This window comes from Pelophylax lessonae (genome assembly GCF_965119305.1).
Source record: "Pelophylax lessonae genome assembly, chromosome: 2".
NCBI lineage: Eukaryota > Metazoa > Chordata > Amphibia > Anura > Ranidae > Pelophylax > Pelophylax lessonae.
Genome location: NC_138769.1, coordinates 560,934,083 through 560,953,806, shown reverse-complemented (window position 1 = coordinate 560,953,806; position 19,724 = coordinate 560,934,083). Strand labels below are relative to the sequence as shown.

Here is a 19,724-nt window from a genome sequence, read left to right as displayed (position 1 = left end):
AGAGCGGCCTGAGGTTAAGTGACCAGCCAGAAACCAAATGAAATATGGTATTTACAGACATAATTTTATACAAATATGTACACAGCGGTAGTACAGCTTAGAAGAACAGAGGGGCTGGCAGTAAGCTTTTTTTAACTTTACAGCCAGCTACTAATAGCAGAAGGAGAGGGGAGGGGTGGGGAGCAGATCAACACACACAGTAGGTGACAGGCAGGGAGGGAGGGGGAGAGAGGAGAGCAGCAGGATGTTGGAAGCACGCAAGCTGACCACAGTTATCTTGGATCAGCAGCCATGATTACCATGGTCAGAACATTGACAGGGGGGGACAGGCAGGCTCAAGCAGGTTTTTTACATCATAGAGAGGGACAGATTCGACAGCACAAGCACTGTGCTGTTTATTCTGCTATGCTATGAGGAAATCTTTTTTTTTTTAGGGTTACAACCTTTTTAAGGGAGCCATGTCAGTGTGTTCTGTGCAGGGGGTACCGTTCTCACGCTACATTCTTTGTACCATGTCTCAGGTACAAAATGGTAAAATTGTCCAAATAGGGGTGGATAGGAATAAAACAGATTTTCTTTTTCCGACTAAATCTAAAATAAAGTTTCTGCTGAAGCTGCACCTGATGAGAATGCCACCTTCTATACACAAAACTGTTAAACTTCATAAAAATGCTATCCTTAAAATAATTAAGGTGACCATTTTGTGCAAGTCTGAATAAGAGAACAGGGTATACTATACCATTGTAAGCAGCCCAGTGCATGGGAGTGTATCCGTTGTAATCCACCACTGCATCCAGTGGGTCTGTAGAGAGTGCAGCCTGCAAGTACACATGCACCAGTGTTGCATGGCCACAAGATGCAGCAAAGTGAATAGGAGTGCGTCCCTTGTAGTCCCGACAAAGCACAAAGGCATCATGGTCCAGCAGAGCACCCACACAGTCTTCACAACCGGTTACAGACTACAAAAAGTGGCATAAGACATCATGTTAGTACCCAAAATCAAGTGCTGCATAAAAAATAAATCAAGAAATTCTCTTTGCATGTATAAATGCTGCTTACTGCTCTATGAAGTGTGGTTCTTCCTCTTTTATCTCCAGCATCTACAGTGGCTCCTTTCTCCAGTAGCAGGTGAACACAGTCAACATGTCCATTCATCACAGCAAGCATTAAGGGAGTTCTTTTAAGCACAAAAATAGTAGAATTAGAAATACACTCCATATGTTTAAAAACTAGAGAAAAAAAAAAAAGAAGAATGTAAGGGAGGTGGTTGCTGCCTACAGTGGCCAGATTTACTTAAAGTGGAGTTCCACCCAGAAGTGGAACTTCCGCTCATTTACTTCCTCTCCCCCTCCGGTGCCACATTTGGCACCTTTCAGAGGGCAAAGGGGGGGTACCTGTTTTGACAGGTACCTTTCCCCACTTCTGGGAGACTGCGCCACGGCGCTATCCCTCGGAAGTTTGGCCCCCTCCTCCTACTCCCCCCCCTCCTACTCCCCCCCCCGCCGAGCCGAACTTAATGCACAGCGCGCTTCATGCATGCGCAGTCAGGGCCCGCCCGTGAAGCTGGGTTCCCTTACCGGCAATGGCAGTGTCAGCACCTGACAGCCGATGGATGTCCTAATATTAAAAGTCAGCAGCTACAGTATGTGTAGCTGCTGAGTTTTAATTTTTGGTGGGGGAGGTGGAACTCTGCTGTAAGAACCAAGCGGTTACCCTTTGGTCTGTTAAATATATAATTAAAGGCACTTTGGTATATCTGTGCAAAAATTCATGTTGATTCCTGATTCACAAGCTAGTGAGCTACTACCTTCCTTTTGGTTTTCAGTTACAATGTTTACAGTTCAATGAACTACAGAACAACTCCAGGACATTTTATGTACGAGGTAATCCATAGTCCTGTCCAAGGGTGAAAAACCCTGCTCCTTTTTTTTTTTTTTCGAAATGGTTTTTCATTAGTTTAAGAAAAGTAGTTTCTTGGGCATTCCCCGGCTCAAAAGAAAATAGAATATATAAAAACAAAACAATCCCAACTACAGTACCCCTCGATTAACGAAGAAAGCATCATCACATGACCAATGTAGGCAATCAGGAAGGTAGAAGGCAGGCACAGGTTTAAGAAAAATAAGCTAGAAAATTAAGACTATAACACAGTAAATAATAAAGTGCAGTATGAGCAACATAGTCCCAGGAAGATAAGAAAAAGGTAAAGATAGGGTACCGGGGGGGAACCACACCAGGTCAACCCCTGTATAGCCCCTCCTCCTTAGGGAACATAGAATTTACACATCATCCACTTTAGTCAAGCACAGTATCGTCTCTAGCATTAGTAGTGGAGGGAGATTCAATCCAAATGTCCAAGACCTTTTTTGGGACAACCTTGCGAGAGAGAGATGTCATTTTATACAATGGGAACACTAAATTAACTAAACTCTTCCAGCTCTCCAAAGTAAGGGGGCCTATCTGATTTCCATGCCAAAACAACGGCTTTTCTAGCATAAAACCGTTGTAGACCCAAAAGTGTTCTAGAGGCCCAACGAAAAAGGCTAGATGGTTGACCAAGCCCAGGAGACAACAGCCACCGATTGAAGGAGACAGCTCTGCTTCTTAACAAAAGTACAGCGAGTGAGCATTGACACCCTAAGAAAAGAAGTGTCCCTTAGGTGATAAAAAAAAAAGGAAAATAAGCGTAAAAATGAATGCAGACACCACACATCAATAGATTTGTATGCTGCAATACATTGTATTTTTGTTCTTGAACTTGGATACACTTTTACACTGATAAATTACTGTAGGTGGCAACTATATTATGTCCCTGCCTTCTGCAGTCATAATTAGGCCCCATACTAGCCACCAAACACCTGCAATCAAAAAAAAATAAAAAATTACACAACTCCTTTCCCAAACACCAATTTTCCCACCTTCAAGCAAATCTAAACTTGGTTCATCATAAACCTTAGGACAGTCAGGAGAATAAGAAACATCAACTAAAAACAGTAAAAAAAAAAAAAAAAAAAAAAAAAAAAAGGGGGGGGGGGAAATACTGTACAATAAAATTAAGCAATATATACAATTCTAATCCAAGGAAAATAAACCAAAGATCTAATAAATTAAATTAAATAAAGCAAATAAGACCAGTCAAATTGGAATGTTTAATATACCACTAACACACAACTGCATATAAGTTGAAGTGCATTTCCCATCTCTTACTTCCAAGAGGAGAGGTTTCTTATTTTTTGGACAACATGTATATTTTTCTGCCTCCAAGACCATATACCTCAGAGGTTTCCCGTATCCTAACAAAGTACAGCCTAAATGTAGGGTATATACTGCATAGCTTTCCTGCATCCTGACAAAATCCAACCTACAAGAAGGACACATACCCCAAGGGTCTCCCTAGTCCCAACATCATCCAACATCTAGGCATTCCATAAAACCTAAAACATCTACCTGAAATACCTTCTGCAGAAAATTCTTTCCACAAGTAAATCAAGTGGCAGATGCATAAAACACATTTAAGGTTTACAAAAATAGAATAGAATGATTTCTTGCATTTAAACAGGCTTTCAAATCACTGTGATTTAAGCGGAACGTTACCTAAAAAGGGAAGTTTCACTTTCATTCCCCCGCCTCCCTCCCCCCATCATCTACCACTTTTGGAAACTTTTTATGGGTGTGGGTAACTAGTTTTGACAGGTATTGGCTCAAACTTCTGTTCAGATCGCCTAAAACAGTTTACCACAGCTAATGCAATTTTACTCTTCCGAAAATGTAAACCGTGCAACAATAAAAAAAACAAAAACACCTCACTGCCATACAAGATGACAGACAATTTTAAATCCAACTGGAGCACATGGGTGGAATACCACTTACCTAACATTTGTTCATATCAGTATCATTAGCTATCTAACCCCCCCCCCCCCCTCTCAGTGGCCAGACTAGGCAGTCTACTAGAAAAGTAGAAAGAACTTACTGGCCATGTGCATCTGTTACATCAGTAATGTCCAGTCTCTCACTGCTATCAATCAACAGGTGCAGAACATCAGTGTTTCCAGAGGCAGCTAATCATTTGGGGGGAAATAGAAAACATCAATTTACCAATAAAACTTAAACATGTTCTGACTCACAGACTAAAGATTATAACTACTTAAAATTGTACGTTACATGATATAAACCACAGTTTGAGGTCCTAACCTGCTACATGCAATGGTGTCCATTTTTTCTTACGGTCCTTGATGAGTGGAGAGGCCCCATGGCTCATAAGAACCTCCACACACTCTGTGAATCCCCTTTCTGTGGCGAGGTAAAGAGCAGTGCGGCCTTTGTGGTCACGTACGTCCAGGTTCACCAGCGTTTCTGCTAGAGTTTTCAGGGCATCATAGTGACCATAGTAGGCCTGTATATATGAAATCAATGAGGTTAAAAAGATCCCAAGTGCAACAACTGCATGAGTCAAAAGTTAACACATGGAAGCATTAAAATAAGACAAAAGTAAAATATTGCCATGAAAAAATATCAAGAAAAAGTAAAAACAGTATTTACCGTTTTAAAACTTAAATGCAAAAAAGTCTTGCCAAAAAAGCAAAGAGCTCAAGATACTGTATTACATTTGTTAGCCAGAGAACACTGCTGCATGTCTCTCTGAAAGTAGTTTCACAAAGGTTAGGGCTATGGAGTGCCAACAGAGTTCCTTTTGATGTGGAAGATTAAAACCAACCATAAAAAACACAGTCCGGATGCATTACTGCATGTGTTTGATGCTTTCCGGTGCATTTTTTTCCCCTCTTTTTCTTGACCCCAATTTGAGGCATGTGCGTTCCAGTGCATTTTTTTGATGTGTTTTACCACGTTCCAGTACAGTTCAGTGCAGAAAAAAAAAAATGCAGCATTTTCTACTTATTTTCTGGAACTAGAATGCACTGGAACTGACCGCACTAGTGTTAATTATGTTATTGTAAACCGTATAACCTATCCATGAGTTTCTGATACAGAAAGAAAAATGCACTGGACTCCATGTGGTGTGAAATGGCCCATAGGAAAAAAATGCTCCTTTCATGGCTCTTTATAATAGTCACTAACTTAAGAGACATGTCTAACCAACATGATAGCCAACAAGAAGGCTATATTGAAGGAGAAATCATACAAGGGTAATTCCCTGGTCTATGAAAAATGTGATTTTCGACTTACTGTAAAATCCTTTTCTCTGATGTTCATTGACAGACACAGCTCCTTATTTTGAACATTGGGTTATACTGCCCCCTACAGGAGTAGGACACTAGGCAGCAAAAAAAAAGAAAAAACTTGACTACGCCTCTGGGGCAGTCCCAAGGGGTATACCCCAACTCTCAGATATAGGCACTCCGTTTTGTTATAAGCAGTCAGAAGAAAGTCAACACCACAGAGCGAAAAGTGCTGTGTCCGTCAATCAACATCAGAGAAGTGGATTTTACGGTAAGTCAAAAATCCAATTTTCCCTTTCGTTCATTGACGGACACGGCTCCTTTTCTTCTTGACCGTTGGGACATCCCAAAGCAGCGTCAAACATGAGGGGAGGGAACAGCAGAAAAAATTTCAAAGGCTAAACTGTAGCCAACAAGGTTACATGGAGCTCAACCATAAGCTGGAGCTGACCTGAAAAAAAAATAAAAAAAAAACCTGCAAAGAGGACCAGGTCCTCTAAACTGCAGCCTGCAAAACTTTGCAGCCAAAAGAAGAATCTGCAGATGTCAACACATCCACCTTATAAAACTTTGTGAAAGTGTGTACAGACGACCCGGTGACCGCCTTGCAAACCTACATCACTGACCCTGATGACGGAAGGCCCAGGAAGCACTAAGCGCCCAAGCAGAGTGTGCCTCAACAGAAAAAGGAGGAACCTGACCCTTAATTGAATAGGTCTGAACCACTGTCTGCCTGATCCATCTGGAAATGGTCACAGCAGAGGCAGCCAACCCTTTGAGGTCCTTCCATGAGTACAAATAGTGAGTCTGACTTCCTAAAAGACTCCCTAGCTGCCAGGTACACCCTGATTGCTCAAACCACATCCAGGGAATGCAAAGCAATTTCCTTAGAATGTTTATGCCTGGGACATAGGGAAGGCAACACAATGTCTACATTCAAATGTAACTCCGACGACCTTTGGAAGGAACGACAGACCGGTACGAAGAACTACCAGGTAAGGTGAACGGCAAGACAAAGCCGCCAGCTCCGACACCCTGCACGCAGAAGTAATAGATACCAAAAAGCCCCCTTCTGAGACAACGCAAGCAGGGGAACCTCCCGAAGACTTTCGAAAGGAGGTTTCTGAAGAACTGACAGCACCAAATTCAGGTCCCATGGTGGCAATGGAGACCGCACTGGAGGAGCCAAGTATCGAAACTCCCCGGATAAAAAGGCCAAGGAATGTGTGGCCAATGGAAGTTGAAAGAAAACCACTAAGGCTGAAACCTGGCCCTTGATGGTACTACAGGCCAGGCGCTGCTCAATCCTCTGTTGGAGGATAGCCAATATTTGAGCCACCGAAAAGGAGCGAAGGTGAACCCCAAGAGAATCACACCACGCAATGTAGGTGTTCAAAGTACGATAGTAAATCTTCCTAGAGGTAGATTTTTAGCCTTTAACAGCGTAGGAATCACTGATTCAGACAAGCCTCTATCCTTCAGCACCTGGCTTACTACAGCAAAGCCGTTAAAGCCAGCGACTGTAAAGCAGGATGGAAGATTGGGACAGCAGATCTTCCCTGATAGGAAGTCTCCAAGGAGCATCGGCGACCAGCCATACCAGCTTGGCGTTCCAAGACCAGCGAGGCCAGCCTGGAGCAACTATAATGATTGGAATCCCTTCTTCCTCGATCCTGCCCAGGAGTCTTGGCAAAAGTATGAGAGGGGGGGGGGAAACGTAAATCAGACGATATTGACTCCAAAGAGCCACTAGGGCATTTGTGGCATCAGCCAGAGGATCCCGAGATCATGCCACAAACCTCTGTATCTTCATTTTGAGACAAGAGGTCAATAGGTCCCCCTCGGGAGTAGTGAACAACTGATATCGGTTTTGATGCAGATATCGATATTTTGGCCAATGCATATCAGTATCGGCCGATATGCGCCGATATTTTGAACCTTTAAAGTTTTGCAAAAAACAAAAAAACAAATTTCGACACAAATCTGTTACTGAACATGTTAATGTTTGTTTATTAACATTTTTAACACTGCAGTCAGTGCAAATTAAACTGCTAGAAAAAAAGCTAGACAACAAACAGCTAGACAGTGGATTGGAGGAGTCAGTGGACTACAGCTGCAATAGTGCAATCACTGCAATAATTTTAAAACACTAACTGCAGTCAGTGCAAAACTGCTAAAAAAGAAAGACAAAAAAAAAAAAGACAAAAGCCAAACAGTGGAAGGGATTGGAGTGGAGTGGACACCAGTACTATACCACTACACTTCCAATACTCCCAGTTAAGTAGAACAATATTATACTCCCAGTTAAGTAGAATATTATAGTGTAGAAAGCATAACATTTCAGCATGTTCACCAGTTAAACTACTTCTTTTCTTTTTTATAAATTGCTGCTACTTCACTAAAAACACACACACTTGGTACCGAGGAAGATGGAGCAGAAAGGTATCTTCTAGCACGAGAAGCAAGTCTTTTGTAGCGTGCCTAATTGTCTTTCCACCACTGAAGAGGATCACTTTCTGCCAATTACTGGTTCCTTCAAATAGAGATGAAGTTCGTCATCCAGGCTCATTATTGCAGATTCAGAAGAATCCTCCGCATGAGGCTCCAAAAAAAAAAAAAACACTGAACATGGCATCTATTTGACCATGACAAAGTTTCTCTTCTGTCCGTTGTCTTTTTGGATATTTTTCTCCTGCATCCTGCTCTTCCACATTAGAAACCCTCTCTTTACTTTTTTTTCTTTTTTTTCGGCACCTTCTGTTGAATATCTTCTGTCAGACATTGTTTTGCCTTGGTCAATACATCAGAAGAGAAAGGATAGTTCTTGTATCAAGGATCCAAAATGCATGCAAGCACAACATTTTTATTCTCTTCACGCTCTGAAAACATTTGGCGAGGCTGTCCCTTATGGCCTGCCTACATGTTTTAATGCCACGTGTGTTGGGTCCTTCATTCTGTTGAAGAAGCATCTTCAGCACTCTCACACATGGGAGGACAGATGACACAGAGGAGTCATAATGACACCTCTAGTGTCACTTCCTCTATGGGGAGAAGGGTCTCAATGACATTGGCTACAATGTCCCACTGAACAGCAGGACAAGAATGTCCTCCAAGTCCATATTCACCTGAATATATTGTAAGAGCTCACTTCTGCTCCAACATTCTTTGCAGCATGTGAAGTGTTGAGTTCCATCGTGTTGGAACAGCCTGAATCAAGCCGTTTTTGGGTAAACCAAGGTCTTCCTGACTGCACCTCAGTCCCTGCTTGGCAAGGATTGAATGGTGGAAATGGCCTGCGCACTTCTTCAGCATGCCAATTATGTCAAGCAAAGCTTTCTAGTTTGACAGACCATCATTTACCACAAGTTGGAGGGTGTGTGCCATGCAACTGAGGTCTGACACTTCAGCAAGTCTCATTCCTTTCGCCATGTTCACTCCGCTGTCTCAAAGCACAAGCATCACTCGGTCTTTGGTGATTCCCCATTCTTCTAGCATGCCTAGAAACATTTCTCTAACGTACTCCCCAGTGTGGGATCCTTACATCACTTTTGTATTCAACACCAATGCCTTTTTGTCCATCCGCTGTCAATGAAGTGGCATGTAAGACTTATTAGTAATGATTCTGTTTGTCCTGACCAGCAGTCAGTCGTGAATGAGAGTGAGTTGCCAGCATTCTCTGGTTGCAGCATAGCCTTTACTTTCTCAAAGACCTTTTGGTGAATCTTTTCCAGCATTTCAGTACGATAAAATTTGTCACTCTTCAGTGTGTACCTTGGCTCAAGTATGGACATCAACCGCTTAAATTCAGAGTCAGACAGTAAATGGCTGGTTATCAATGACCATCATCTCTGTGATTACTCTGTCCAGCGGTTGGGATCTTCCACCCGATTTTAGCCACCTGTTTTTTTCTGAAACATATGTTATTGTTGCCTGGGATAGTGATGTTTCACTTTGATTCATTTTGTTTTTTTCTGTGCTGCATGATATAATTCAACATGATGAACTCTTAGATGGGTGCAAAGATTTAACGTATTTTTGCAGTTATTGATCCCATGCTTACATTGTTTCTGCAAGTGTTGCACAGTTCTGCTGCTTTTCATGGGGATGGAGATGAGAAATAGTCCCAGACCTAACTTTTAATTTTTCTATCTCCATTGAAATTTGATAGACACTAATGAAATTGAATATAGGCTTAAAATTAAAAAAAAAAAAAAAAAAAAACTGGCACCCTTTGGTGGCTGGCTGGCTGGCACCCTGTTGTGGGTGGCTGTCTGGCACCCTTTGTTTGGTGGGTGGGTGGCTGGCTGACACCCTGTGTGGTGGGTGGCTGGCTGGTACAGGCCCAGGGCATGTGGTTGGCTAGCTGGTGCAGGCAGGGCCCGTGGCTGGCTGGCACAGGCCTGTGGGTGTGTGCAGGTGGCTGGCTGGCTGGCACCGGGCAGCTGTGGGTGGCCGTGGTGGCTATGTTATACACACTGTGCACTGTGACTGGTCACTGTACTGTATGATTGAGAAAGAATCACTCACTGTCCCGACTGTGCAAACTCTAGTATGTGGCCGCGGCGGCTGTAAAATACACTGTGCGCACTGTGAGACTCCAAAACGAGGCTGAGGGAGGTGGGCTAAGAAGGCCGCAGAAGCTGTTCCAGACCCCCAGTGCGCAGAGACGCGTGGCACAACATACGCAATGACGTCACTGCAATATTGGTCACCGCTGAGGCCGATTCCAATATATCGGGGAAAACGCATATCGGCCCTCGATATATCCGTGCTGCCGATAATCGGTCGATCCCTACTAAGAGTACCCCACCGGAGACACAACTGAAGAAACCTCTCAGGAGGAAGGGACCATTCCCCCTGGTCCAACACCTGTCGACTGAAGTAATCCACTTGCCAATTTTCCACCTCTGGTATGTGTACAGCAGAGAGGGCTGGAACAAAATCAATGAATCAATCTTCCCACCTTAGAAAAGCGGCTACTTCCCGAACCGCCAGGGCACCGTGGCGACAACCATCCAATACAGGGAGAGAAAGGATTTTCCCTGTTAAAGTGCCGTAGAACAAAGCCACCAGATCAGGGACCCTCTCGTACCCCGGTTCAACAAGATCACATTGTCTAGAGACTGAGGATTCTTGTCCCATTTCACCAGGATCTCTTTTTACAGAGATATCGTGTGAAACTGTGCTAACAGACACCATCAGGCCCAGCACCCGCATGCAAGCCCGGAGGGATGACCGTCTGCTGGACAACAGAAGCTGAATTGCCTCCTGCAACTGCTGGAGTTTTTCCAGAGGAAGAAATACTCTGGCTGAGTGAGTCCAGAGTCAGACCCAGGTAGTACATTCTTGTGGACAGAAACAGAGCAGACTTCTGATGGATCAAAATCCAACCCAACTCCCTCAAGATTTTGCAGATGAACCCCAATTTATCCATCAGAGCATTCGGAGACACCGCTCGCAGGAGGTGAGAGTCCAGATACTCCAGTATCACGATCCCCCGCTGACGAAACATTGCTAGTACCGGGGCCAACACTTCTGTGACGATCCGAGGAGCGGAGGCGAGACCAAAGGGTAACGCCACAAACTGCTAATGCTCTTTGCCCAGAGCAAAGCAGAGGAAGCGCTGGTGACCGGCACATATTGGAATGTGAAGGTAGGCGTGCTTGATGTCGATAAAAGCAAGAAAATACCCCTGATGTAGGGATGCCACTATCGTGCGAATAGACTCCATTCAGAACTTCTGTACCCGCACAAAGCAGTTTAGCACCTTGAGGTCCAGAATTAGACGTACCTTGCCTTCCTTCCTGGGATCTCTAAACCGGTTTGAGTAAAACCCCTGAAAATTGTCCGCAGCCAGGACTGGGACAATCACCCCTTCAAGTAACAAGTCTTGCACTGCCACAAAAGAGACCCCGTAAGTGATCTGGGGACAAGCGCAAGTTGGAAGGAAATAATTTTTCGAAGGATAAGCCCGAATTTGATCTTGTAGCTGGACGAATGACTTTGTGGACCCACTTGTCCTGTACCAAGGAGGTCTACGGATCCAGAAACCAGTGAAGACGTCCTCCCCATCCCAGACACGGGTGAGGGCACCCCTTAATGCAGAGGCAGCCTTGTCTGCATGTCTGGAAGAACCCATTTGTGGCTTGCCAGACCAAGTCCTCTTGGAACCTCCGGTGGAGGCCCTGATGGGCTTAGATTCCTTGCCTTGAGACCCTAAGGGAAGAAAAGGCTTCTTAAGAGCCAAAAAGGAGTGGCCTCGCATCTATGACAGGTGTCCTTGCACTTAGAAGCCTGCGGAAGAAGAGTACTCTTTCCCCCTTAATATCATCCAAGGAAGCTCCAAACAGGCGATCCCCCACAAATGGGAGATCAGATGAGGCCTTCATAGAAGTCTGGTCCGCCGACCAGGATTTCAACCAGTCTAGAAATCAAGGGAGCTGCATCCAAAGATGCATCACATATATTGTAGCCCCTGGACCAACTGAAACCCCAGCTCAAAAAGCAGGAGGAAGCAGTTCCCCCTCGAGGTCCCAGCGTAAAAGTTTAGCTCACTCGGTCAGAGTTTGCGACACCATGGCAATAGTAAAAACCGACCTAAGGGCTAGAACCAGCCACAGTGAACATATGGCGGGTCAGAGCCACCAACCTATTAGCCGGATCTTTAAAGGCCAAAGACTCTTCAACTGGGATTAAGGTTGCTTTATTTAAACTGGAAACGAGCGAGTCCACTACAGGTGGGACAGTCCACTTTTTAAGCAAGGAATCCTCATAAGGATACCGCATCGCAAAACCCTTAGGGACTGTAAATGTGCGTTTTGGACAACCCCACTGTTTTGTGACAATATTCTCAAAGTAAGCGGGAAAGGGGAACACCGTCACACCCTTTGAGGGCCTGTGGGTGCCAAAAGGACCGGCGCTTCCGATGCAGCATCAGCCGCATCCTCCATCTTTAGAGGTTCACGCACTGACACAATCCGTGCATCCACCAGCGCCTTTTCATGCAGGGCTAGAAGAGCAGAGGAATCATCCTCACTATCTGAGCACGCAGGGTGCGTGGATGCAGACCCAGAAGGGTAACTCGCATTTGCGGTGGTCGAATCAGATTTAGGATCTGATGAGACAGATGAAGCAGGTGAAGACAAGGGATGCTTTCTGCAAGCCCGTTTTCCAAAGACCAAATCCACCTTGGATACTAAGGACTCCAGGAACGCTTTCAGTGCAGTCAGGGATCATTGGGACCCGGAGGGCCCGGCAGCCTCTAAGAGGGGATCAGGTGGGGAAATGTGTAGGGACTACATTAGTGAAAAGGGGGACCCACACAAAAAAATGTATAACACTGCTAGGGACACACCCACTGTGCTGGGGGTACCACAGGGCTCAGCACAGAGCACTACCACGGCTATAGCAGAGAGAGGGAGAGAGAACCCCACGGAAAAAAAAAAAAAAAAAAACACACACACACCACCACTGATCAGGCACTTACAGCACCAAAACAAACTGCATACCATGCAGCGATCAGGAAGAGAAAGAACCAAGAGTCAGCACTAGGGGATGAGAAGGTATGTCCACCCTATAGAGGGGGAGGGTGGTGTGGGCAGATGGGGGGGGTAACAAGTCCGCAGAGGACCACTGAGGGGGGCTGCATGGGATGGAGAGTCCGATCGTCCCTGGGAGGGGACCACATCCACCCCAAAACCCTCCAGAGGTAGATGGGGGACAGCTACTTGACTGTCCTGTATTATCATGCTCATCTCCATTTACTCCATGTGAGTTGCTATTGTGAATTGTGTATTAAAGCATTACAGTCTACTCTTAGAGGCACCTCTCTCTGTTTTTTTAAAGTTTTCTTCCTGCCTAGTGTCCTACTCCTGTAGGGGGCAGTATAACCCAACATTCACGAAGATAAAAGGAGCTGTGTCTGCCAATGGCTTCCAATGCTGTGTCTGAGCCAATGAGGGAGAGTCTCGGTGGTGCAGCTCCTGTTGTGCACATCGCTGGATCAAGATCAGGCTTAAGCATTAGTGGGGATGGGGGAGCTGAACATGTTTTTTTCCATTCAAGCATTTAGAGCCACTAAGGTTTAAGTGTGAAACCAGAGAGGCCAGTTTGTTTTCTGGAAAAACTAGTTTTGCTTGGGCTTTGATTAGAATGAGGCTAAGTATTCCCGGCGAAAGGAAGCAAATTTTTGAAAATTAATTTCCCAGCTGAAAGCCTGAAGCACCTGAATAGCCCTGTGGACATGGACATTTACAGAGTTGAAATGGGGAGGAGCCCTTCAAGATGTTCTAGATAGCCTATCATTGAATGCCCTGAGTTTTTAAGAGGGCAAATGCAGTACTTTTTAAATACTCTGGTAGGGGAAAATTAGGCCAAATGGCAGTGTGTCAAACTAGAAGTTTCTGTCTCCTACTGTGAAGAGCAGAAAGCACTGATGTGGGAAGTAAATGGGAATTTGCAAAAAGGCATCTTGAATGTCTACGGATGCTAGGTATTCTCAGGCAATTTCTGTTCTTGCGTTTTTCCATAGGAATTTGAAGGCAATTTGTTTAGGGATTTTAGGTCCAGGTACTCATTTGAAATCACTGCCTGAACCCACGGGTCCGAGACCAAGAGAAAGGCAAAACAGACAGCCCCCGACTCCTAGGCATGAGCGTGCAACTTCATTGGGAAAAGGGCTTTGGAGTAGACTGTGGATATTTTGTGTTTAAATCTCGCATTGAAAGTAAGCATGGAGGTTCTTTTTGAGGCGGTAGAAGCCCCATGCATGCAATTCTTGGGATTTTTCACTTAAGAATTTTCCATTTTCTCTTTTGTCCACCTACAAACGCAGCTGTTGCTTTAAATCATAGACGAATGGGACATCCAAAAGCAGTAACCACTGAGGGGTCGGGAAAGGACAAAAGAATGCAATTCCCACGGCTAACATAACCAACTATATAACATGGAGCCCAACAAGCAACAACTGGGGCTCAATTGTAGCAAAACCATAAAGGAGAAGGAAAAGTAGACAGCTCCTTAAAAGGTGGCCTGCAAAACTTTGCGGCCAAAAGGATGCATCCGAGGATGCCAACACATTCACTCTGTAAAACTTGGTGAACGTATGTACAAAACGACCAGCGGCCGCCTTGCAAACCTGCATTACTGACACCCCCTTATGGGGTCCATCCGTATTCACAGAGTCTGACTTACGAAAGGACTCCGTAGTCTCCAGATACACCGGCATCGCCCGAACCACATACAAGCAATGCAAGGCAAATTCCCTAGGATGTGAAGGTTTCGGACAGAGTTACGGAAGCACTATGTCTTCAATCAGATGGAAGTCTGAAACCACCTCAGGAAGAAACGACGGATTAGGCCGTAACACTACCTTATCCCTGTGTATTACCAGAAAAGGAGAGCGGCAAGATAGAGCCGCTAGTTCAGAAACCCTGCGCGCAGAGGTGATAGCCACCAAAAGGCAACTTTCTGTGACAAGGTGAGCAAGGAAATGCGTTTTATGTTCTCGAAAAGAGATTTCTGAAGAGCCGATAGAACCAAATTAAGGTCCCAAATTAAGGTCCCAATGAGGCAACGGAGACATCCTGGGGGGAGCCAAATGGCGAACCCCCTGAAGAAATGTACGAAACAAAGTACGTAGCCAAAGGGCGTTGGAAGTACACAGAGAATAAAAGTGCGTGAAGGCTGGTACAGGCGCTACCTATAAATATGACTCATAGGTCAAGACGTGGGGTGGTATGTAGTGCCAATGATAATTGGTGCAAAGGGTGAGTAAATCTCACAGTGCTGCCCCACTTAATATATACTGATGTAATATTGTGGATCAAATAAAGGTGCGATAATAAATAAATAGAAAGTGCTTATAAAAATGGATTTTTGTAAAATCTTACCGTAAAATCCTTTTCTCTTAAGCTCATTGACAGACGTAGTCCTCCTTGATTAATATCAACTCGGGTTATACTGCCCTCTACAGGAGCAGGACTAGACAGGAAAGAAAACGTTCTGGCCACACCCTAGGGGCAGTCCCAGAGGGTATATCCTCTCACTTCCTGCTACAGCAAATCAGTTATGTCACAAAGCAGTGTTTAGAGAATTTAACCCAACCCAACTCAAAAACAGAGGGGCGGGTACTACGTCTGTCAATGAGCTTAAGAGAAAAGGATTTTACGGTAAGATTTTACAAAAATCCATTTTTCTCTGTCGCTCATTGACAGACGTAGTCCTCCTTGATTAATATCAACTCGGGACGTCCCAAAGCAGTGCCACAAATGAGGGGTGGGAAAATGGAAATCAAAATCCAATCTAGAAGGCCCAACCGGTGCCAACTAGAAGTTTTAAAGGCTCATCAATCACACAATGAGACAACTGAAATTCCAACGGAAAAAAACCCTCGAGGTAGACCACCGGTCTCCTCAAATTGCGGTCTGCAAAACCTTGCGGCCAAATGAGGCATCCACCGATGCCATCACATCAACTTTATAAAATTTTGCAAAGGTATGCACCGACTACCAGGTAGCCGCCTTGCACACCTGGACCACTGACGCCTGATGGCGGTAGGCCCAGGAAGTACTGAGTGCTCGAGTGGAGTGCACCTTAACAGGGAACGGAGGATTCCGACCCTTAATAGAATAAGCCTGTACCACCGTCTGTCTAATCCATCTGGAGATAGTCGCGGCAGATGCAGGCAACCCCTTTCTGGGGCCATCCGTGATCACAAAAAGTGAATCCGTCTTACGGAACGATTCCGTAGTCTTCAGGTATACCCTGATTGCCCGCACCACATCCAAGGAATGCAACGCACATTCCCGAGGATGACTGGGCTTAGGACACAAGGAAGGTAGCACAATATCTTCATTCAGATGAAAGTCTGAAAACCACCTTAGGAAAAAAAGATGACTTCGGATGAAGAACTACCTTATCCCTATGAATCCCCAGATATGGGGAATGACACAATAATGCAGCCAGTTCTGACACCCTGCGTGCAGAAGTGATAGCCACCAAGAAGGCCACCTTCTGGGATAATCTGGGAATCTCCCTGATATTTTCAAAGGGAGATTTCTGAAGAACCGACAACACCAAATTAGGATCCCAGGGTGGTAAGGGCGCGCGCACTGGCGAAGCCAAGTGCTGCACCTCCTGGATGAAATTCCGCACCAAGGAATGAGTAGCCAGAGGCTTCTGGAAGAAGATTGCCAACGCTGAAACCTGACCCTTGATAGTGCTCAAAGATAGTTTCTGCTCAACCCCCTTTTGCAGAAAAAAACAAGATTCGGGTCACCGAATAGGTACATGGGGGAAAACTCCTACGATTCACACCACGCAATATAAGCCTTCCATGTGCGATAATAGACTTTGCTGGAAGTCGCTTTTCTTGCTTTAATTAGAGTAGGAATAACTGAAGCTGACAATTCCTTGTCCTTCAGTACCTGGGTCTCAATGGCCAGGCCGTTAAAGCCAGCGACTGTAAAGCACGATGGAAGATCGGTCCTTGAGACCGCAGATCCTCCCTGAGAAGAAGTCTCCAAGGAGCGTCCGCGACTAGTCTTGCACAAGTCGGCGTACCCGGCTTGACGAGGCTAGCCCGGAATTACCGGGATAACTGGAGTTCCCTCCACCTCTATCCTGCGGAGAAATCTCAGCAGTAACTTGAGAGGGGGGAAGACATACAGTAGCTGATACTTCCCCTATGGGGCGCTCAGCGCGTCTGCTGCGTCCGCTAGAGGATCGCGGGCGCGAGCCCTGTTGAGCCAACCTGCCAACAGATCCATCTCCGGGGTGCCCCAATGAAGGGACAGCTGGTGAAATACCTCTGGGATGAAGAGACTATTCCTCTTGATCCAGAATCTGACGGCTGAAATAATCTGCCTGTCCACTCCAGTGATAAATATCGCGGAGAGAACTGGAACAACTGTTCCCCCAATAGGAATGTTGGCCACTTCTATGGCCGCCAGGGCACTCTTGGTGCCCCTTGGTGATCGACATAAGTCATGACCGAGGCCTAGTCCGATTGGATCCGAACCGGGCTGCCCTGGAGCTGCTCGGTCCAGTAAATCAGACAAAGTCTGATTGCTCTCAGTTCCAACACATTTATCGGTAACCTGGAATTTATCAGAAGAAATGACTTCCCCTGGCTGAGCATCGGAGACCGAAGCCACCAGACCAGAGCCTCCCTGGTCCGCTCGCTCAATCGGATCAGATTGTCCAGGGAATCGGGATTCCGATTCCAGATGAGAAGAATCTCCTCTTTGGAGAATTCGGGTATGAGACTGGGCAAACGGTACTGCCTCTAAAGAGGCGACCATCAATCCCTGCCAGTTGACGGACAGCAACATCCGAATCATTGACTGAATCTTCTGGAGTTTCTCCGCATGGAGAAACTCTTGCCAAGGATGTATCCAAAATTAGGCCCAGAAAGTTCAGTCTCCTTTTGGGAACCAGGGATGATCTTTGGGAAAAGCAACGAAAACGCTGATGTGCTGCGAAGATGGGGATATGAAGATAGGCATCCTAAATGTCTATGGATGCCAGGAAATCCCCCTGATGCAGGGAGGCCACCACTGTATGGATGGACTCCATCTCTTCCAAGACCAGAATTGGACGCACCTAGCTCTTTTTCCTGGGCATTGTGAACAGGTTCGACTAGAACTCCTCCAAGGAATGGGAACTACCACTGCTTGTTGCATCAAGCTGACCCCCGCAAAGCTTTTTAAGCGACCCGGGGATGTCGAAATATTGGAAGGGAAGAATCGCACCGGTGGAAGTGATCGAAACTCGATCTTGTATCCCGACCATATGACCTTGCGAACCCCTTTATCCGGGATTCTGGAAAGCCCTGGATCCGGAAACCGGTGAAGACGTCCCCCCACCCTAGAGATGGGTGGGGCCCATTCTGTCAATCCAACGGGATAACAGTGGCTTTATTTAGTCTAGAAATCGGTGAGTCCACTATTGGTGGTACCGTCCATCTTTGTAATGAGGGATTCCTCAAAATGATAGCGCCTAGCAATGCGTTTAGAAATAGCAGGGGCTCGTTTACGGACGACCCCATTTGAGCAAGGGAAACCCTTCGCCATTTTGGTAGGCTTGCTAGTACCAAAAAAGGAATATGAGTCTCCGCTACCTCTGCCGGTGTAACCTCAAGATTTAAGGTTTCCCGGACAGACACAACTAGTGCTTCCACCAACGCTTCTTGTGCTATGGCCGAGGCAGAAGCGTCCTCCTCACTGTCTGAGGAGACCGTACCTGAGACAACAACCCCAGAAAAGGGGCTGCAATGACCAGCTCAGAATCCTTATCTGAAGTATCAGATGACATAGGGGTAGGCGGGGGTCGCTCTTCTTGACCCCCGTCCCTGACAGGCTACCTCCACCCGGGATACCAAAGACTCCAAAACTGCTGATAATGCATCATCACAAATGGGGTACTGGAGGGTCCTGCGGCCACCCCGAGGGGATCAGGTGGGGGATACATGTGTGGCAGGGTTCATGTAACAAGACACTTGCCAGCAAACACAAAAAAATTAATTGCAAGAAAAAAACATTTTTTTTTTCTTTTTTTAACTTAGTCCCCCAGCGCAATAGCGCCCCTCAGTCTACCTGCTTGGACCCCTCAGAAAGAGAGAGAGAGAGAGAGAGAGACCCCAAGGCTCACCTGATGCACAGAAGTTTCTTATCAACTTGCTTCCAGCACTGTCCGTTACAGACAGGAAGTCTCTGGCTTGCTTTCCCTGGGCCAAGGAGGCGGCTCCGCCCCTTTACAGCCTTCCAGCGCCTCCCAATTACTCCACGAGGTGTTTGGTCACCTCAAACATGGCCGCCCCCATGCTGGAGACACGAGGCTACGCAAATAGGGCGGCCTCGTGCGATCTGCAAGAAAAAATGGTGGCGGTCTGTATAGGATAGCGGCGGCTTGCAAGCTAGCAGCGGCCTGCGGGAGGTGTGCATTCGGCCTGTGCGGCCTACGGGAATGCCTCGGCCTGCGGGAGGCTGTGCGGCCTGTGGAAGTGACCGGCTTTCTGGAGGGATAGTGATCTGTGGCTGCAGTAACTCAGGCATAGGCATCGGCCCGTGTACACACTATGACAGGTAGGATACCTCTATCCTCATGGTAATGCCTTTTAGTAGTCTGCCACTGACTTCAGTCACCCTTACAGTCATATAGTGACTTTAGATCGTCAGCTCCCAAACCAAGCCTCCTGGTTTCTATTCACAAAATCACACTCAAAATTGGGGGATCTGTGACCTGTTATAGGATAGAGGGGAGACCCAGAAACTGAGTGTCCGACCATCCCAGAGAGGGGCCCGCGTCCACCAACAAACCCGACAGGGGGAGAGGGGGAACATTCTACTCACCATACCGGAACCAGGCAGGCGCCAACTCCTGACAGAACCCCTCTCCACCGGGGTGGGGGGCTGTCGACCAATACGGACGCCGTGACTCTGCTGGTCATTGGCGTCCAGGCGAGACGTTTAACTCGCAGGGTCAGTCCCCGTCCTGTGGGACTATGTCGCGGCCGACCCAGCGCGGAGCTATGGCCTGCACGCGCTC

General features: G+C 46.2%; 1 protein-coding gene across 2 annotated transcripts in view; it reads right to left on the bottom strand.

The window, feature by feature from the left end:
• The window catches only part of ANKRD52 (ankyrin repeat domain 52), a 223,126-nt gene that overhangs the window by 55,921 nt on the left and 147,481 nt on the right, over positions 1 to 19,724 (bottom strand). For both annotated transcript variants that reach the window (XM_082245880.1, XM_082245879.1), the window contains 4 exons: positions 4,192 to 4,393; positions 3,971 to 4,058; positions 1,060 to 1,177; positions 740 to 959 (listed from right to left, as the gene is read on the bottom strand). In XM_082245880.1, the coding sequence (XP_082102006.1) occupies positions 740 to 959; positions 1,060 to 1,177; positions 3,971 to 4,058; positions 4,192 to 4,393 (628 nt within the window). The remainder of the gene's footprint in view (positions 1 to 739; positions 960 to 1,059; positions 1,178 to 3,970; positions 4,059 to 4,191; positions 4,394 to 19,724) is intronic.